Source organism: Strix aluco, chromosome 1, assembly GCF_031877795.1.
Source record: "Strix aluco isolate bStrAlu1 chromosome 1, bStrAlu1.hap1, whole genome shotgun sequence".
Taxonomy (NCBI): domain Eukaryota; kingdom Metazoa; phylum Chordata; class Aves; order Strigiformes; family Strigidae; genus Strix; species Strix aluco.
In genome coordinates this window covers 48,158,511-48,181,002 of record NC_133931.1, presented here as the reverse complement: position 1 = coordinate 48,181,002, position 22,492 = coordinate 48,158,511, and the positions used below count along the sequence as shown (strand labels likewise).

The window sequence follows — 22,492 nt, the reverse complement described above, 5'->3', positions numbered from 1 at the left end:
CCATTTCAAAAGCCCTTTCTCCAACACCCCTTCATTTTCTTTTCCTTCCTCTTCCAAGAGAGAAAAAAGGAGCACAAGAACAAGGGAAAGCAGAGCTGTGCCTGTTCTCACTCTGCAGAATTGTCCTTGTAGGCCAAATTCAAGAATCCCTGGCAGATTGGGATCTTCATGTGGATAGTTTTCACAGGTTTCAGGGGTTTGCACCAGCAGATTCTTGCCCCTTATGGTATTTCTGGGCCAGGTCTTCACTGTCCTAATTCTGAAGTCCTATTCAGGAAACTGGGAATAACGAACAATGTCCTTGGGCAAGTTCTAAAATTACACCAAACGGTAAACAAAAGTTACATACTGTCTTGAATTACCAGAAATATTTTGACTTCATTCATGTGGAACAAGGTCAGAACCTGCCTGTTCATCTCAAAGCAAGGGAAAAAATCACCTATACCTTCCAGCAAATGCAACATATGCAGTCATTCAGCATCACTTCTTGGAAAACAGGCATTTCAGTCAGCATTTACCTTTTCAGTGGCTGTAACAATTAAACGAGCATGAGCTTGTCCTTTTAAAACTCTACATTGAGTTATTTCTTTTGAATGGACAGAATATAAAATGTACATAGTTTAGAAAGTGGAATAACACTTTACAGAAAACCTCTAAATGGTTAGTGTATTCTCTCGAAAATGGAGTAAAAGGATGTTACGAAGTGCAGAGAGGATTTGCCTGACATAGTTCATGATGTGAACACAGCACAACATGCTTAAGTTGGCACGGCAAGAGTCATACAGCATTTATAGCATGTCCATGCTGTAGCACATGTTCATTCAAAGAGTATGAGAAAAAAAACAGGAAAATAATCTAGCAAATGGGGTAGTAGAAGGACTCTTTAGAAAAAGTTACATTCATAAAACCAGTATAACAACAGTACTGTCAGAAAGCTTCATGCAAGCAGCTCTAGAGGTCTGTAAATGTACAATGCACAGGTACTGCTTCCAAGGTGATTTCCAAGGTATCGATTTCAGTGCTTTTTTCTCCCTGCACAACCACCTTTACTGACTTCTTACTGGCCTGTCTCACTTTTGCTTGGAGGTTGCTCTCCAAGGGCACAGTTTCTTGAGGAGGGCATTCCATAGCACTTAGCCTCACCTGGCAGCATTTTGGATACCCTTGAAAGCATTCAAAAGTATCACTGCACTTTTCATAGGGGAAATAAGAACATTCTTCCACAATTGGCAGAGAATTACAGCTGGGTTCATTTTTGCCCTTATTTGTTCTCAGGCTGGTGTTCAAAGTTGATCTGTAGTCCTGCGGTGCCTTGACACAAAAACAACTCCTGATGCATAGCTGTTGAAGCACTGTGAAATCTTTGGCAATGGTGTTTCGGAAATTGGGCTTCAGGAGGAGATAGATAACTGGATTGTAGAGTGTGGAGGACTTTGCAAAGACAGCTGGCACAGCAAAGGCTAATGGAGGAATCTTATCTATTGATCCAAAAGCTGCCCACATGGCAATGATGGCATAAGGGCTCCAGGCAGCAAAAAATCCAATGCACACAGCAACACTCAGCTTGCAGAGAAAAAGAGAAAACAGTGAGTTAAAAAATTGCATGCATGAGAAAAGTAGCCACCAAAATAGTATATGCATAAAAATACCACCTGATTGAACCCCCTTGTTAAAAGTCTCCCCAAGCCTTCCATCATGCCTCAACTGCTATCCAAATGCATATTTTTCTATCAACTCTCTTCTGTCTGAAAATTACTTCTACCTGAAACTTTCAAAGTTAAAATGTATCAGCTCCTACATTTCTCCTCCTCTTCACTGAAGTGCAATGAAAACTCTTTTTAGACCAAAAAGGAATCCAACCTAAAAGAAAAGATACCATTCTGGGGAAACATTTGTCTGGATTGCAAAGCCATTCCTATCTACTGTCTAATTCATGAGTAATACTGGTTTTTCTGGCTACAGAGTGTCTTCCATAATTTTACTGTTGGTGCTCAACTGGAGCCACACACAGGCACCTGACAGCAGAAAAACAGATTAAACCTGAAGGTGAATCAAACTAATGAATGTAAGTTAAGTCCTACTGAACAATTGTTTTTCCTAATAAACTCTATGAAGAAAGCTTTGATAAGACTTTTTTTAAAAAAAAACAAAAACAAAAACAAAACGAAAAAAACCCACAACAGGTTCTTAGTATAAATTATCACAGAGATATGTAAAATGCAAGAATAAATATCGGACCTGCAATAAACATAAATCTTGAGAAATCTAAAGTAAACTGTAAGCATCAGCATACATAGGAAGACTAACCTGCTGGGCATCATTCTAAGCACTGCTTATAACAAGTGCACATATATTTTATAGATAGAAACAAGAATATTCATGCTCTTGAAGAAGTTTTGCAAGTCCATTCTTGCCAAAAGGTATGTATTTTCAAGTAAGGAAGAGTGGAGAATCCATTCAATTTACAGTAGCATTGGATCCAAGGGACATAAGAAAATACATAAGGAAAGTACTTTTGTTTTCAGCCACTAATTGTGCCACCTGCCTGAGCTGCCCTCTGCAAGTGGGAGTACAGAGCTGCTAACTAGCTCAGTTAACTGCAAATCCACCACTTTTCTCAGCAAGGCTCTGGCTATAGATCCGAGGTTGCAAAAATCATGGGGTTTTTTATTAAGAGAGATGACATTGTTGTATTCAGAGTGAGAATGAAAGAGGCCCTGAGCACAAACACTAGAGAAACATGTATTAGATTCTTTTAAGGCATAGAGGGCTCCTCCAAATGCCATTATTTTCTCCCTAAATTTAGTAGTCTCACAAATTTTATTTTACAAGAAGAAACGAATGGTGATTGCCAAGAAATATATACTATGAGTTTTACGAGGAATGTCTATGGCATTTAACTGTTTTTTCTATTAGGCTAAAATCTGTTTATGAATTAGCATCTGTCTCTAGAAAGCCATCCACTATAATAATAGTGGCACTGGAGAAATTTACCATTTATGGCTGATAACCATTTAGAGCTCTAACTGTTAGAGCTCACATGAAGTCCAAAGTTAAAGTCATTTGACAGAATTGAGAAACAAGGTATTTTGGCAGAATGAGACTAGTTAAGAAATGATGAAGAGGCAAATCCACAAGATGGGGTGAACTTAATTTTTCTCTTTTTTTCCACAGCATTCTACTTCTTTACATCAGCTGAAGGTCTGGCTCTATCTATGGATGTGCTTGGAGCCATATGCATGGTTTTGTAATCCTCAACTGTCCATGGCCTGCATTCAAGACTTAAACTAAAAGCAGTTTCTGTGGCAAGTAATATGCCTTGGCTCTTTAGAATCACATTAAGAAGAAATGGACATTAGAATCGATTGGTGCGTTTCCCAGATGGCTTATTTATGGTATCAATTAATCTTTGGGATTGTGATACGCTTTACATTGTTCCTGTGAAAAAAAATTTGCCACACATTTTAAAGGACCTCTCAGCCAACTTCCCAAACTGCATCAATACAGTTTCTACAGCAAGGATGGGGTTAATCTTGCATAACTTGAGCTATTCAAAAATTTACATTCTGAATCTAAGTCAGTCTATAGTTTTTATAACGTCAAAGGAAAAAGAGACATATCTTCTGAAAGCAATTGATATCACTCAAAGATCTATGTCTAAAATAGATGTGATGGATTGCTCTCAGGTCTTTGTCACTAACAATTTTGAGGCTGTACTTAAGACAACTAACTTTTAGTGGAGCGCAATTAAGCAAAAGGAAACCCTTTTGAGATATCTGAGCATATCAACTGTACATCTAAATACATGCATGTAGAAAGAGACTTTGTTATTATTATTTATATTGTCATGGCACATATTGAGAAGTCTGAATTTTAGCACAACAGAGTTCGGACAACACTTAACACTTTCTGCCCATGGTAAGAAGTTTCAAGCCAGGTGTTTGATGAATTATCTCCATCTCCTCAAGACCAACAAAATGACCAACATGGTTCCAAGAAGACATGTGTGAGGAGTGGGCTGACCAGTGATGCCAGCATGGGATGGCAAAGAACATCAAGATTTTCATAAGCACAACAAAAGAGGAGAATTTCAATGAGGCAGATACAGGGAAACTTTGTGACCATTCACAAGAAATTCACCAAGGGCCAAAGCAAAGGACAGTTTTGTGTTTTTGTCGGCAAACAAGAACAACAGCAGAATTGTATAAGGACAACAAATGGGGAAACATTGTAGAGGCAGGCTACACCTTCAAAGACGTGTCCTTTAGTACACATTCTTGGAGACGTGGTGTATTTGTATAACCATATCTTAGCTACCTCTGAAATACTATATGTGCAGTGGTCAGTTTTCCTAAAATGATCAGAAATAGATTGTTGAAGGTACACTGTTCCAGAGAAACTAGGGAGGCAACAAAGCATAACGAGACAGCCATGAAGAGGGATTTCAATTACCTGCATATAAACTGGTCAAAGATAATATCAGAAAGATTTTTAAAGCAAAATAATCTTTTCCATGAGCTCTTTCACTGTAAGGGACGGAGTACTTGTGAGTGAGCATTGCTTTTTTCCTACTGGTTCATACTTAACTTTGCCAATGACTTCTAAAAACTGTCTTAATTCAGTGCATAATACAGTGGCCAAATGTCACCTAAAAATGTACATGGTAGGACAGAAACAAAGCTACATCAGTTCTGTAATTCAGGCCTCAATAACCAACTAGAATTCTGTGAATATGTCAGGAAAAAACCTTTACTTCTGCCTCAGGTAAGTTATTTCCAGTGATGAGTTCATTTTACCCCTGAAATGGTTGTTCAGAATAAGGGATCTCCACTCAGAAATCTCACTGGCCAGAAGAATCCCTACAGTTCTGTCCCTCATACAGGGATGTAAGAAAAATATCATCACAGGATACACAGCACAGCTGGTGTATGTCAGTTCACTCACGGAGACTGGAACAAGGCCTGGCTGTTGGCACAAGCTAAGAATCTGATTCAACTATTTCAAACTAGATGTTTATTGGAGTCTGTACTGAATAAGACAGGGTGAATTCAGCTTGTTGATACTTTTAAGTAAATGATGCTTTACAGGACCAAACCACTGGTGAGAATATCCCTGATGCAATGACACTCACCTAGTTACCCAAGCACAGAGAGGCATCAGTACCTTGCTGTCAGCCTACCAGAAGCAAAGTCGTGTTACTTGCTCCCACGAAATAAGTGGAAACTATGCACACGTACAGACCTTTCATAGCTTCCCTCTTAGGATTACTCTAAGTTTCTTTAGTAAGAATGCACAATGCTTGGAAAAGATACTGGCTTAAAGTAAGTGAAAAACAGATTTTATAAAATCATGTATTTTGAAAACTAATTGAAAAACATAAACCACTTGATCACTATGGTTTTTATTCAAAAAATTATTACAACAGAAATATCTTATTTGAATTCTTGCTGCCTGACTTCCAGATGTTTAACTTGTGGAGCTATTTTGTCCCATGTTTTCAACAGAAAATTACTCATTTCCACATGCAAAAGCATATATGTATTTGAGAACATGCACACCAAAATTATGCATACATATCCTGTAATTGTACATAAAAAAACCTCTAGAATATCTAAACTTGTTTAGAAAAACAACAAAATGCCTTTTTGTCATGCATCTCTAATCATGCTCACAATGGAATGTGTATTTTTGCATGTCCAGTCCAGATTTCTCAATCTGTCCATCAAGATTATAAAAATTAGAACTAGAAACACAACACACCAACCGTTCTTGATACATTCAAAAAATCAAATTCTGAAACTACCCATGTTTTTCCACACCCCATCAGGGAAAGTATTTGTCACTTCCAATCTGCTTCCAAATAACAAAGTCTCTGGCCTATGGAAAACTACCAACATCTAGAAAAGATTTCCAGATTTGCAATTCTACTGTACACACAGTGCACCAGCCATTCGCCTCATTTTTTGCTCTCATCTTTCCTTATCACAGTCACGAAGGTAGTTTGGATTAAACTACCCATATCGTAAAGCATTACTCATTATAATTAAGAGAAAGTACATGAAGAATGAAAACACATGCATTACAAAAAGTCTGTCTATATATTTAATCGCTTCTGTGAAGCATTATTTCAAAGTTATGTTCCAGGCAGGTTTCTAGCAACTCATTTTGGCTGAAAGGATTTTAAAAACCTTGTAGGTATTCCTAGTAGGAATTGGTCAACCATGATCAAAAAACCTAAACATATCATATGCCTCAACAGCACTTTCTAAAAGTGAATTAACATGTAAGCATCTGGTCCTCAGTGCTGCAAGCCTGAATCATCGATGCTCATCCTTTTCACAGGTCAGGTCCAGTTTGTCCTGGCCAGTATAAACAGATGCAAAGCATGCTTACTGCAAAAGTGTCATCAGTGAGTGTCACCCTGAGCCTCATGCATTTTTGTATCCTGAAGAATTATCTTGGCAGGCTAGACTGCTTGCATTAGATAACATGTGTATTGGGTTTGCATGGCAAGGTTTTGGTAGCAGGGTGCTACAGGGGTGGCTTCTGTGAGAAGCCGCTAGAAGCTTTCCCCATGTCTGACAGAGCCAATGCCAGCTGGCTCCAAGATGGACCCACCCCTGGACAAGGCTGAGCCCATCAGCGATGGTGCTAGTACCTCTGTGAGAATGTATTAAAGAAGGAGAAAAAGAAAACTGCAGAACTGCAGCTGGAGAGAGGAGTGAGAATATGTGAGAGGAACAACTCTGCAGACACCAAGGTCAGTGAGGAAGGAGGGGGAGAAGGTGCTCCAGGTGCCAGAGCAGAGATTCCCCTGCAGCCCCTGGTGCAGACCATGGTGGGACAGGCTGTGCCCCTGCACCCATGGAGGTTAATGGTGGAGCAGAATTCACCTGCAGCCCATGGAGGACCCCACACTGGAGCAGGTGGATGTGCCTGAATGAGGCTGTGACCCTGTGGGAAGCCCGTGCTGGAGCAGGCTCCTGGCAGGACCTGTGGACCCATGAAGAGAGGAGCCCACACTGGAGCAGGTTTGCTGGCAGGACTTGTGACCCCATGGGGGACCCACACTGGAACAGTCTGTTCCTGAAGGACTGCACCCCATGGAAGGGACCCACGCTGGAGCAGTTTGAGAAGAGGTGCAGCCCGTGGGAAGGACTCATGTTGGAGCACTTTGTGGAGAACTGTCTCCCACGAGAGGGACCCCACGCTGGAGCAGGGGAAGAGTGTGAGGAGTCCTCCCCCTGAGGAGGAAGGAGTGGCAGAGACAGTGTGATGAACTGACCACAACCCCCATTCCCCGTCCCCCTGTGCTGCTGGGGCAGGAGAAGGTAGAGAAAATTGGGAGTAAAGCTGAGCCTGGAAAGAAGTGAGGTGTGGGGGGAAGGTGCTTTTAAGATTTGGTTTTATTTTCTTGTTATTCTACCCTGATTTGATTGGTAATAAATAAACTAATTTCCCCAAGTTGAGTCTGTTTTGCCCATGGTGGTAATTCGTGAGTGATCCCCCTGTCCTCATCTCAACCCACAAGCCTTTTGTTATATTTTCTCTCACCTGGCCAGCTCATCAGGGGAAGTGATAGAGAGGCCTTGCTGGGCACCTGGCATCCAGCCAGAGTCAACACACCACAACATGAAATCTAGAAATGTGAATCACAGAAGTTTTCAAAATAATAATTTCAGCCCAAACTGTAGCCCACTATTCCAGATTTAATCAGAAGCCAGAAGTCTCACTGAGCAAATTTATGTCTTTAGTAAGGCAAACAGATTTGACATCACAGACACTGAGCAGAGGAATTAAGATTGACAATGAACATGCTAAGATCATGTTAAGCATGATATAAAAGCATCAGCATGAGAAAAGTCTATCTAATCTTTCATTGTCATTCATTTAGTACGAGACTGCACCAAAAGGAGCAAGAGACAGGATGGGGCACTATCACGGTACATGTGGCAACAGGCCAATAGGATGCCTGACACTGGCGGTTCTCTTGCTGGAAAAACTAAAGTGATATCATTCATTTTCCTACTTAAACTACTCAGACATAAAGCTTTCTCCTGCATAGTGCTACTCAGCTAGACGCAGTGTGCAAAGAAAACTTAACCTCCAGAACCTCTCCCCACCATTCCAGACACGTTAAAAAGGGGCTCCATCTCACAACTAACACACAGTACCAGTACATGTATCCTGGACACAAAGACTGGGTTTTATAGTCTCATTGGCTAAACTGCTAAATAAAATAAGCTCAGGGACCACTGTTCTGAATCTAGCACAGACTAGTCACCTCCACACTGCATAGTGTTGGGCCTTTCGTCTCACCAGCATTCTCTTGTGGTGTCTTGGTGGGCTTAAGACATAATTATTGGAGGTTCAGTGTACTTTTTTTTTCAGTTCCAAGTGTTTTTATTGCATGAAGGAGAGTATTTGTTGCATGCCCTAGGAAGGGGTGTTAGGATCATGTTACAGCGCAGATGCTGCTGGGATAATACTAGCAAACTGTACAAGAGGGAACTGGTACAAGGCAAATGCGCCATAGTCTTGCCCATATCACCTTTTGGTTTGCGCTATCCCCTGGCCTATGCCCAGGCACAGGTAAAAACCACACGAGGGAGCATGCTAACAGCTAAGCAACAGGGCAATCAGTGCTTGTGATCCTTGGCCTTCTTTTCTTTGACAATAGAAATTACCACAATTTCCTGCTACAACTCCTCAGATTCGTCTGCTTTTATCTGCTGCCTTTTGCTTCCTAATTTGATAGGAAGCCATTTGGGTTCTCAGTTTTCTGGGTCTGCACTCCTACAGCATCTAACAGTACCAGCTCCTTTGCATTCTAGTAACATTTATTTCCACAACAAAATACATTTCATATACTCTAAAATTCAAGGAAACAGATATGTACCTTACACCTGTGATACTAGGCTGCCCTAAGGAATCAAGACTGGTTTACATCAGCCAGTATTTCAAATAACAAGTGAAAATTTCAACATAGGTAAAAAATTATGAATGTTAAGATATTAGGAGCCATTGCTGATAATTTTCTTACCTTGTCATAGCCCAGCATGGAGCTAAAACTGTAAGCTTCACATAGATGCCATGTTTAGATAATAGTACATAGTGGGCTTGCTTTTTAATTATAAAATATATAAATACTGAATTATTTATATATCTGTCGTGTAATTTCAGCAAGTTTTAATGGAGACCATGTAGATTATTTAGATCATTCAGTCCTGACCATCTACAACTCAGCACATATGTCACTATTTTAGCACCTGCCTACAATTTCAGATTTGACAGCTGACAGTGTGTCAATTATCCACAAATTCCACTAAATCAGTACAAGCTGCAGATTTTCGACCAGCCTGAAGAACTCCTGTTTAAGTCTCCTAATATAATGCAGTAGCTTCAATGTAACAGCCAACCTCTATGTTTAAAAATTTAATCTACAGAAGAATATTGTCCAGAAATATGAACAGAATTTGAGAATATATTATGAGAGTTGTGTAGTATTTTTTCACTACACTTTACCCTCCCTATAATGAACTCCCTTGGGACTCAGATTAATGTTCGCTACATCAACACGTTCACTGCAGCAGAGAAGATATAGCAAATTCTTCTGTCTAAATAATAAGCTGACTAAAAAATATTCACTTTCAACTGATCATTATATACCTGTATGAAGACTACAGCTTTATTGCTCAGGATTATCAGGATTATCAAGAATATCAAGGCATGGAAAAGAAGAGTTTCTGGTTAAGTTCAGGACAGATACTTTTGAGTTAGGCCATGGACTTACAGAACCCTGTGCATCTCAAGATCTTTTACAAAGAGCAGAACAATTGCAGCCTGTAGGCACAGATGAGGTAAACCTGCATGCTGTCAGGGCCAGTCCGTCCAACACGCCTGAGACCAATGGTAGGAATAGGCAGGGAAGCAGAGTTTCAATGTATTCAGCATCTTACATGTCTTGACTTCAAGTATTTCTTTGTACAACAGAGAATTGCCAGCATATGGAAGTTCCTGGTAGAAAATTATTAATAAAGGATACTTCACTGTAATAATAAAGAGTTGAAAAGAGAAAGTTAGAAGTAAATTTTCTGCTTTTTAAGAAATATATTGCAAAAAGCTTTTGAATAAGAAGTCTTGAATAATGAATTAGAAGAATCAAGCCTTCCCAAGATTGTCATTTAAATTGAGAACTACATGCTGTCCTTCCTGTGAATCATACATGGCCCATCATTTGTCTCCGATTTGCTTACTTTGGCAGCCAAATTCATTCTTGTCTGCAAAACAGAAAAGAAGATTTGCAGCAAGTGCTTATTTTTTCTTAATTTATTTATGCAACACGCGTATTGCAGCAGAGCTTTAAAGGATTCTCAGTTTCCAGAAGCTGCAAAGAAGGAGAAATGAGCTCTCAGAGGTAATTAGATAAGGCTATGACAAAGTCAATAAAATTATATTTTCTTCTTTCCTTTCACTTTTAAAGGAATTGCTATGGGTGAAGCTATTCTGCTGAGAATAGAAAGTTTTTCCTACAAATTGTTTCTGACAGGGTAAATGCAACTCTTTTCAAAATCTGTGAGACTTAGTGCAAATGCATGCTTATAAGCAGCAAATTAATTCCACTGATTTTTTTTATGCCTCAAGGAACTATTACAACCTCTACTTTGTTTTTCTGCAAAATAAAAAGCCTGTGAGCCAATGCATTGCTAAAACAGAGGAAGAAGTAAAAGAAATTAGAAACTCACAGGCTAAGCTTCGAAAATTCATGTAATAAATTTTTCTCCTCCCTTCATTCAACAAAATACAAAAGAGTAAAAAAAAGTAAAAACAATAAACTACTGTTACAGTACTGTGGTTCAGAAAAAAACCCACCTGATTCACACCGGTGTCTGATCTAAAACAATTCAATGGGCGTCTTTCCAGTGATTACTCTGCTCTCAAGACCTTGGAACAGACCTTTGGCAGCATTTTTTTAAGCAATCTGGCATTATTTTGTTCACTTATTCTTTTGTACATACTTAGAGACAGCATGTCACTGTATCTGCTCAGCTTAATGGTGTTGAGTTGTGCAAGATAAGGTAATACTTCTTCAACTGTCTTGCTAAAATACGGCAAAAAACATTTTTAATGCTAATTGCTACTGCCCCAATTTTTTTGGTAGCTGCCTATATATTTTAAGGTGAGTCTTACAATTAGCACACAGCTTACAAAAAGTATACATGATTTCATAGGACCTGCACATTTGGAAAGCCTAGGGAGTAATGAACTAGTCAAATGAGACCACACAAAAATGAAGACAACTTTACTGAAAGGTCTAAAGCATTATGGAAGGGTTTTTCTGAGCCATTCTTACATAGGAATCTAAAAGCACTTCTTCTTTCACTCTTCGCTACTATCAATGTTTATGCTGCACAGAAGTCAACCATAAATGTGATCATCTATATTAAAATAACAGAATCTCAATTTCACATTCTCCCCAAATGAAATGTCTGTTTCCTGCCATAACAAGCCTGACAGTAAGACACATTCAACATGTTCTTTATCAGTTAACCAGATTCTCCCATCCTTGCCCAAAGCCGATTGTCTCCACCTCAAATCAATAAATATTATACACTTAATAGTGTAAGTAATGCACTAATGTAACTAAAGCATCTGTTTAAGGTGGACAAAATCAAGAAAAGCATTGAACAGCTGTAATTCTTCTTTTACTTCAGGAGTAGATTTACCCGTTACAATGAATTATACAGATTTAGCATCTTGTATTCTAAACTATAAGTCTTCTTTGAAGAGTAACCTTTATCCAATTTGATTTCAATAATATTTCCTATTATGTTCATAGATCTTCCCACCTGTAATTAGCCACAGCTTTCAAGATTGCTTATACCAGTGGATATATAATACTTCCAGTTTCAGAGCAGTGCGACATCCTCCAGTAATGTTGGTGGTAAAATTTCTATTGATTTAACAAAAAAATAATTTAATGAGGATTAAAAAAACCAAAGCACTATCTCCATGCATCATAGAAACCCAATTTAAGACCAATTAACCTCCATGATGTGTAGATTTGTGTTGTTTCTCTGCAAATCATTGCATTCCATAATAAGAACAAAGTTAGACACTCAGTTTCTTCAATAAAAAATTTTAGGAGAGAGATGTGGATTATTCAACCTTCTCCTATTCAGCCAAATGATATATCAGTGTTTTAAATCAGCTAATTCAGAGGTACCACAAATTACAGTCACAAAGAAATACAAGTTAAGTACCAGGAGATTTGTCCGAGGTCATACACGAAGTTTGAATCAGAACAAAAATTGAACACAATCTCCCAGGCCAAAGGTTTACCCCTTGTTATTTAAACTGAATGTAATGCAGAGCATTCAGAGATAGTATTTGGAAAAGTATTTGATGAGACATGAAGTCTCATGAGACACTACACATGGTGGTTTTTCTCCTGTAACATCTAGGGGGAACTAGGATGTGTTTCTGAAATGGCTTAATCCCAAGGAACTCCTGGAGAAGAGGCAATTTTCTATATCTCTACTTGTGTTTACAATATTTATCTATCTTATCTACATGCTCAGAGCATGTGTTCTCCAGAAGCTGGCAAACCCATGCGTCTGTGAAGAGATCACATGAGAACAATAGTGTCCTCTGTATGCATTATAATTGATTTTTATGGCACTATACAATAATAAAAGCAATATCAGTAGTTAGCCAACCTTGCAAATTCACAAGCACAAAAGCACTAATAGCACTATCCAGCTCCCATTACATTTTCTAACAGTCTTGCTACTGTCATTCTAAAATATCACAGAAAAAAACACTACAGACAGATCTTTTAACATGGGAAGTACATTAGTGATAGTGAATGTTACCTGTATTTTATTGTTCTTTTTCTAATAAAAATATTCAATTACTAATAAACAACTAAACTAAAGTGGGCCTAAATTGAACTTAATGGCCTGGTTAGTTAACATGGTTTAGAAAGAGATAGCCACTTAGTGTGCAGGCAGTACAGATTAAAGCAAACTGCAGGAACCTGGGAAACATTTATGCTTACAGAGGAACCTGTGGCACTTTCCTGGAGCCTTGAGGCATAGGCAGTGGCCAAGCAAGAGCTTCCATAATTCAGTTTCTGGGCTTAGCTAGACTCTTAAGTGTCTAAGTCCCATTTTAAGCATCCAAGTAATTTTCTGGATTTTGCTTTTCAAGACTGAAGCAATGTCCAAGCACTTCAGCTGAAGCTGGATCAGACTGTGGAGGCACAGGTCAAACCTGACCAGGACTCCTAAGTTACAGTAACCTGATGTCAGAGGAAAGATGGAACAGGCTGGAGGAAGAATGGGCTATAAATTGTCTCTAAATTGACAGGCGCTACAAGGTAGTCTGTATTGTGGCTCAAATCCAGCAGGAAGAACTACAGTTCAACAAATAATTATTCCAAGAGTACCACAAAATTGACATGTTTTGGGTGAATTGTTTTAGCAGTTTCTTAAAAAAGAAAACCCCAAAAGCGTCTCTTCTCTCTGCCTTTACGAGTTTGACTTAAACCATCCTATTAGCAGATGTCTCCAAGAGATTATCATGTATAAGTAATTGTTGTTTGTATTATTATTATTCCAGGGTGAGATTCTCTGCAGATAAGCAGTCTCAGAGTAACTCAAAGAGTTTACAATCTAACAGTGAAGATGAGAGTAATTTTAAGGGGAAAAAATCAGGGAATAAAACCAAGAAATACTTGTCAGTACATGATAAGTAGTTCTGATAGTGCTCCAGCAGCCCAACCGGTATCAATCTCCATGATATACCAGCATGACTTTTTGTGTTAACACCACAAAGGAAGTTTTCAAGGAGATATTGTTTTCATTTTGTCAGTGTTTATTATAAGGAACTCATAAGAATGACAAGTAGGACTGAACATGCATGTACATTTCTGAGTGTTGTGAGCATACAGTGTAACCAGCATCTTGGTCTCACTGAATGGGAGTATAGAGGTCAATTAGGACAAGCTATGAAGAGTCTTAAAAGTTAATTAAAGAATTAAAGGATAATATTTTGTAGTCAGATGAAAGACTTAAGAAAATTAATGTCTACTGAATAGCCAGAATGGGGCAGGAATATACTTAAGAGCTTTAGTTGAGATATGTTCCATCTGAGTTACTACAAAGAAGGAGTAGGTAAGATGTGGACATAACTCGTTTAGTTCTTAAACTGCTTGGATTGAGGAAAATATTTAGTTTACAAGACCCTATGGTAGACAGAAGGATGGCGTTTCCCATGGCGGTCAAAACCAAGATACTCAGAGGGAGTAATGAGACAGATTAAGATGCCTACTGCAGCTACACTGCACTTGGTAGTCTGAAGAGATGTCAGAAAGAGACCAAGTTTGTTAGTATGAAAAGAGAAAGAAGGTCATCTATACAGAGGCAGATCTTTCAGATATCCAACTGTATTTGGAAATGAAAGCATCCGTATTCTAGAACAGAAAGAGAAGATAAGGACCAAAGATGACTCCAAGCAGAAAGTTGAAGGGTAGCGAGGAAGATACTTTGAAGGACATGCTAAACAATAACTAGAGAAGTGAGAGAAGGATTCACTGAAATCAAGCAAAGACAAAGATTTTCTGCTGGAGATAATTAAGAGTCAAGAGGTAACACTCATGTCTTTCAAGAGATACATTATCTAAGAGTAAAGCACACCTAATGTCAGCTGCAAAGTTCCTCTTATTTTTGGTATATTGAAAAAAAAAAAAAGATGCTGATCTTCTCCTGGAAAGGGACAGTTTGGCAACAAGAAACAACTTCCACAACTCCTGCAACCACCGATTTAATTTTACTGTATAACCTAGTGAAACGCAAACCTTCAGAGGTTCAAAAAGTATTTAGAGATACACTTTTCTGTGACTTTTGTCCTTTGTTCAGTTATACACAAGATAATTTGATCTCTACGTTACTATTTAAAATCTTTAATGATATAAAGCTTAAACGTGGATCTCCTCAGATGTCTGTAGCTGAGCAAACAGAAGTCACTAACTCAAAATCAGACTGGCTTTCATATGCAATAGTTCCTGAGCATGAGACCCAAACTCACTTTAACTTAGTGCTCCAATTTTTAACCTTTCCTTTGATCAAAAGTCTGAAATCTTAATTTTCCCAAGTAACGAAGCTCTGTTAGCTCAATTATCACCCTCCAGAAACAACATGGCTACTACTTGTATGTTTAGCAATTCATTGCCATGGAACAAATCAACACAAGACAATAGTGTTGTCTGAGATAAAAATGCAGTGACCAATTTTCTTTTCCATCTTTATTCCCTTCTCAGGAACTTTCGTGGTCCTTACATGGTGCTTCCCAGCTATGCCAAAAACAGCCTGCCAAAGGCTAACTTTCAATACCTTGACAGTAATGGTTTGCGGGTTGCTCATCCTGGTAGGGCCGGAGACATGCTGTTCCACTGCTTTCCTGGATTCTTTCACAGTTACCAGAATAAGAGAGTAAGAAGTGACAATTACTCCACAAGGGAGAATAAAACAGAAAACAAAGAGGACTACAGTGTAAGACATGGCCACAGCATTTATGTTGGTGGAACGCCAGTCAATGCAGCAGGCTGTGCCATAGGGCTCCACTCCGTATTCTCCCCAGTGAGCTAGGGGACAAGAGGCAAAAACTGCTGCGTAAATCCAAGCACAGGCTATCAAGATTTGTCCATGTTCTCTCCTGAATCTGTTTCCTGGAAGACACAGAACAATCAGTGAAGATCAGCATGGTTGCCATGTCTGCATGGAGTTTCCCATATGCAGGCACCTGAGCAGGGTAAATAAGAAGGATAACTTTAATAGTTGTTCAAAATATTATAGCATATTGAAGGTTTATAAGAACAGGGCACGGTTCGCAACAATTTGCAAAAAAATTAGGTAGCTGAATTCTCTGATACATGTAGGATACTTAGTACAACATAAATCTTTATGAATAAATCTGTATCAAGATGTAGCAATAAACTCTGAAAAAATTAGTTTATTCAGGCCAGCCTTGCTTTCAGATTGGAACTCTTATTCCATGTTTCCAAATTATCACCCTGATTTAAAAGAGCTTAAGAGTAATCAATTGCATATATCTAGCCCTATAGTTAGTTATCAGTGATCACAGAAATAAGAATTGTCTGCCTGGATGTAAAAGATCTCTTCTATAAAAATACTCTCTAGGATATGCAACCCAGAAATGGTGGTCTGTGTTCACATGAAAAATTGAGTAATTTAAGACAGAAACATTAGCTTACCATAAACTGGAAAACAAATTTTGAGGCAGCACACAGTGCTCAGTAATGTCAGTGTTGAAAGACTGCAGATCCCAAACAGCACTCCACAAAATGCATAGAACAAGCAAATCTGTTTACCATAAAGCCACCTGGCAAATAAGCAAGGAAGTTAATTCTTAGATGCTATCCTTCTTTCTTAAATGCAATAGTAAATGGTAGAAATATATTAACAGTTGTAGCCTTAAAAATTCAATAAAACTGCATGGTTAAATTATTTGTTGGTCAATGATCTACTACAAAAGATATTCTCACTGCAAAAACTTACAGCTAGTAAAGTAATCATGTCCTGCTTAATTTTTATAATTCACATTTAAATTTTTTTATTTTTATAAAAAAAAAAGAGCAGTATAACATAATGATTATCATTCTGAAAAGAAAAATTGTAATGCTTGTCACTAGTAGGCCTAGGTCATAAAATAACACAGCTTATTATTATTTCTGCTATCTTTATGTATATTTTTGAAACTAGTTTTCACCAAAATCAACACATTCTCTTGTGAAGGTTCTCCGGAAGAACAAAAATTTGATCTGACTCTCTATACATCCTCCCTTTCTATTCAGACACTGGCAGTATTTGCAGTAGCAGTTATCAGAAGCCCCACTCTAGATTTTGAAGACATCATCTCCATAAGTCAATATATTTAGCAATATTTTAACACAGAAAGTAATGTGGTAAAAACTGAAAAATTACTGGATTTTTTTCTCTTATTCTTTATTTTGATGCCAAAATGAGAGAAAATTAGATGGGAGAAGGACAGAGTGAGATTTTATCACATCAAACCAAAAACATTTTTTTAATTTTGGTTAACTGAAAAGAAAAAATTACCCAGTGATTATGTTGGGTGAGGTGCTCCCATCTCTTTTGTTAAATAAATTCTACTTAAATGCATTATTAAACATGCATTCCTAGGTTTCTCAGTAAAGTGTTCCGGGAAGCCAGATCAGCACTGTATACTCACATCTGTACAGTTGTGGGACACTCTGCAATAACTGGGATAGTCCATAATATTATAAATACCATCCTATCCCAAAGCCTGCAGCTTTTCTATCTAGTTCCCTTCTCTCAAACACTTTCATACTGCCTGGGTTGCACAAATACTATCTGAGGTCTGGTAATGAGCCTCCTAAACCTCCCAAACTTTAAAAGAAGATCACAAAAAATAGATCTTGCACAATGATATGAGGTTGAATTCATGTGGATAAAGAGGAGAGAAGTGGGGAAGGAAGGAAGAAGCTCTACATTCCGAGTGTTGGCCTAAAAATTAATCCAGAACACCACATTTCTATGCATCATCACTAGCACTACTTTTGGAGATCATAAGTAAATTCAAGGTTTTCTTTTTGTGGTACCAGTTTTCACTGTCCAACTGACAAAAACCTGAAGCATTTCACCATCACTTGAATAATACTACCCACAAAGGATAAACACAGTAGGAAGTGGATGTTTGGAACAAAAATCTTCTCAACTCTGCAGAAATCAAAAAGATAGTAACCTCCAGTAGACACAAACACTAATTAACATTGAGGTGCTAAGGCTTGGACAATAGGCCCAAGCCAGAGTTGACCTATAGATGAATCCTGTATATTTTATAACTGATAACCATTGTGCTAACAGGTATTATACTAAGTTATAACAAACCACCTAGTCTGATGTAAAAGGTGGAAGTGTTGAAGCCTGAGCAACAGGCCCTGAACCGAAACTGTTAACTCAGTATGTAATCCCTAATGAAATATGCATGGAGGATGTAGCTATGATGAATGTATCTTTCCCTTCCTTTGTATATGAATAGGGTAACAGAGTCACGGAGGCAGGTGCCTGTCCTCGAGGCCTGATGTGAGACCTTGCGCATAATCCGATCAGATAAGCAGAGAAATTCCCTTAGTTTCTTCCTTGAGCCCTGGCCAGGCTCTGGGGGGAACCCAATGTGAAATTTAAACCAGATATTTCCGCTTAAAACAAAGGTGCCAGCTATTCTGGCTTGCTGATTTTTAGCATATAAGGCTGGACCCGCTCACAGCGACTTTGGATGCCTCACCTATGGGTGGACGCACCGCGTAGGATTTCCCACTTGCCGGGACAGGCTCTCCAAATCCTCGCTGTAACCGGGGCTCCCCAGCGACTGCGGATCTGGATGATGGTAACGTATGCAAGTGGTGATGTATCTTTCTTAATCACTATTCTCTCTCTCAGGTAGTAATGATTTGATGCATTACCTTATATTTTCCTATTTGTTTAAGTGCACTATTCTGTCTTTTCTTACTGTATGTTTTCTGTATTATTCTGTTATATTATTTTGTTATTTCTAGTAAAATACGCCTGCTCTTTTCACTCTGGTGTCTGAGTTTAATTGATATCCCCGATCAGCAAAACAAACATCAGCACTCCATAAGCCTGCTGTTACAAAGCATTCTTCTCTCAATCACTCTAACTAATTTCCACTTTTATGACAAGCAAAGTGGCAGAGTAATTCAGTCTTCATGACTGACACAGCCCTCCAGAGCCTGCGGAGGATGTTAAATACCATGTGCATAGTGAACAAACCTGTGTGAAAGGCTGGAGGTTACAGCTAGAGGGTACAATGTCAGAGTCATACCAAGGTCACTGATGGCAAGGTTAATAATGAAGTATTCTGCTGGTTTCAACAAATTCTTTTTCTTATAGGAGACATATAGGAGAATACTGTTCCCACACAAGGAGCATATTCCTGCAGAGAAACACAATATGAAGAAAAAGTTACTTTCAGCCATCCTTTTTTTTTTTCCCTGCACAAGAATAATGTGCTGTCATCACAACTAGCATTTATCAGATAAACTTGTCTCTTTTTTATATTTGTTTTCTCTTCTTTATATTTCAATTGTTTTTTGAATTTTTTTTATCATTTTTCCTTGTTTCTTCCTGTTTTGTTCATTAAATTACCTACAAAGATCTAATGAATAATTTTATCCATTAAATTAACTGACCTGCCAAAAAACATTTTCCCTGTAGGAAGCTGGCATTAATTAACTCAGAGGCAATATCCATCTGGCACCACACACATTTTCCCAGTTTCAGGTCTAGAGTTCTCCATTCACTAACCCTTCTTGTTTTCTCTTTGAGGCATTTTCTCAGAGGTGCCTGTTATAGTTCCTAGTAATAATAGACAATATAGCAAGCATGCTGAATTATGCATGAAAGAGAAAAACGTAGTTAAGTAATGTCTCTACTGTGTGTAGATAAAGCTATTTTCTCTGGGAATGCTGGTTTTACCATGAGACCTGACAAGAAACTTAAGAAGGCTGCAAGTAGTCTAGAAAAGAAGCAATTTGCTCTCTACCTTTAAACAGCATCAAAATCTATCTTTGATACAGAAAGTTAGATAAGAGTTAGGTGACCACCAGTTTAGAAGGTCAGACAAGGGCCAAAAACCAGAATTTTAGGCTGCCTTTTACAGACACACAAGAGCAACACTTTCAAACATAAAAGCTTCAGAGGACCATGGAAACAAGAATGCCTGATGAATGGAAGAGTCCATTAATTAACACCATGTGAAATCAAGCTGTTAAAAAGAGACCAAGTGCTTTTGTGGACCTCACTGTTTGTTCCTGCACACCTTTGGAAAAAGCAACACTTTATCTATAGAATATAGGTAAATATTGACCTAGAAATTGAGGTTAACAAGTTGCATAGAGACTGCAAACCAACATTGGCTTTGGATTATACCCATAAGAGAATATCCCTCATTTAATTATATTCTCACAAGAAAAAAAAAAGCCATAATTTTCCCAAGTGTTCTACAGATTATGGTATTTTCTCACAAGGAAACAGCAGATTAGCAAGTAATGTTAGACACTGATACTAAATTCCTTTCCATCACTGATCTCCTTAAACCCATTTAAGATATTTGTAATTTAAAATCTTCTGGAGAGAGAAAGAATATTCTCCTTAAATTCAATTCCAAACATTGTTCCAAACATTTTTCTTCCAAGACTTCAAAAAAATAACAACAAAAACACAGTAAAAGGCAATCTTTTTTTTTATTATTCCCATTTTCTTTCCACATTTTAATATTTTTCAATGTTTCAATTACATTTCAATCTGATTATCACTTGGTATCTCTAAAAGGAACATTACCTAAGCAGAATCAGGTTGGCTGAGGTCAAGGAGCACAGATCATCAAACTATCAGGACATGCTCTCTCACTGTTCCTAGAAAGATTAATTTTAACCAGAACATAAAAATTGTAGCCACATCAGAGATACCAGTTATACTTAAGTATCTTCAGTGGCTTTAATACAGAAGAGTCATTCATCATACTTTTCCTTAGCAAAACCACAAATTTATTTTTTGCTTTTATTTCCCTTGGTGTCTGTCTTGTCTGAATTACCAGCTCAAGTCCATATACAGTTTTTAGTATGCACCAGCTGATATCATAGTCACTTTGGGATCTGGTTGAATTTATGGTCAAAGCCATCCCTGTTCACATATGTTTCCATCGTGAAATTCCTGGAGGAAGAGATGGGAAGAGGTTTTATCTAAAACAATTTTTTTTCTTTTTAAGCATATAATTTTTCTTTCAAATATTTTGTGCAACTCTTACAAAATACCACCTACCGAAAACCTCTTCTCCATGTTTCCCATTCCTCTTCATATTAGCAACTGACTAATATGTACAACTACCACAGTAGATACTGGGGATACATCCTGAAAAAAGACTCGATGATCTGAGCGTGGTTGATTATCACAGGATCCAGAAAGAGAAAGTTAAAAAGAAAGTTGTGAGGCAACACTATATTGTGTGACTAGCTGAACAAAGATGGGAGAGGAGAACATGGGACAGAAATGAGATTTTCACTATTTATCACCAGTGTTGTCAGTAAAGAGGTCTGCATCTTATTTGTTGTCGATAACACATAGAAAACAGCAAAACCAGAAATAAAGTTACACAAGAAAATTTCAGTCCATCTGGCAGTAGAAAAACAGCATGAGGTTTCTGATAAGAAATTACCCTATCGTTAGCTGAACCAGCTTTGCAAATTCAGGAGTAGAAATACTGTAAGGATGCGTCTCTAAATTGATATGCATTGTCCAGCCAGGCTATAAGTCTTCTCAGACTCAGCTATCCATATACGGCTACACTCTAATATAAATAGGTCTTACATTCATTTAAATTTTCCAGTCAAAATGTTGAGAAAACATGTTGAAACACATGTTAATCTTTGAAGCCATTAGATGCAAATGTTCATTGACAGGACTAAACTCTCGGGTTTACTCTTTGTTGGTGCTATATTTACTTTGCATTAATCCCATACTTCAGGGCTAGTATTAGTTTCCTTAGGGAAGGAAAATTTATGTTAGGACAGTCATTTGGCCACTACATTTTTTGTTTTTCACCATCTTCTGAAGCACCAGACATCACCCATGCCTACTGACTGCACTTAGTGAGGGTGGCCATTGCTCTCCCAGATGTCTGGGTTGCCTTTCCTGGCCTCTGGCTCATGGTTACACTGGCCAGTACCTTTAGGACTGGATCTGGATTTTTCTCCTCAGTCAGACCAGGACTATGGAGGATAAATTTGCCTTCGCTCCAACAGCATAAACCCCTCCCCAGAAATCTCACTTTCTAAGGCAGGGACAGGACGTTGACCATAAAACTGATCTTTCCAGAACCTTCCCAGACATAATTATGGCTTTTGGTATTCTACTTCAGGCAGGAGTCAAGATATCTTGTTCTATTGTTTGCAATGATGTGTGGAAGAGACGCTCTCTTGCTTAGACTCAACAATGATCATACAGAGGCCAAGAACTGCCAGGGCCTCAAAAACCAGTGTTCCTGGCCAGCTTTATATTCTTAGTACTGAATAAAGTTTTTGTACCTAACATAATCACAGGTGAAAAACCTTTTGATGATTTTACTCTATGCTTTTTTTCCCCTTTTTATGAATACAGAGAAGTTCATCTGTGTCAGAAACAAACTTTACTTTTACACTCAAGTCTCCTTATCACATCAAATACGGCCAAAGCTCTATACCATGAAATCACACTTACCAAATACCATATAACATATTCCAACAACAATATCAGCTGATTCTGTTATTTTGGACTGGAATGTTGAGTTACCAAAAGATGGGCCCATCTGAAAAACAAAAGAGGACACGGTATTAGAAATTCAGTATCCAAGCAGGCACCTGTGAATTCTT

General features: G+C 38.2%; 1 protein-coding gene across 1 annotated transcript; it reads right to left on the bottom strand.

Annotated features, from left to right (window-relative positions):
• Positions 1 to 951: 951 nt before the first annotated feature.
• On the bottom strand, positions 952 to 22,428 carry LOC141933170 (opsin-5-like). The gene is made up of 5 exons (XM_074847581.1): positions 22,341 to 22,428; positions 18,858 to 19,020; positions 16,277 to 16,404; positions 15,396 to 15,730; positions 952 to 1,563 (listed from the first exon to the last, which is right to left on the bottom strand). The coding sequence occupies exons 1-5, from the start codon at positions 22,426 to 22,428 to the stop codon at positions 952 to 954; spliced, it is 1,326 nt and encodes a 441-aa protein (XP_074703682.1).
• Between the last annotated feature and the right edge of the window lie 64 nt (positions 22,429 to 22,492).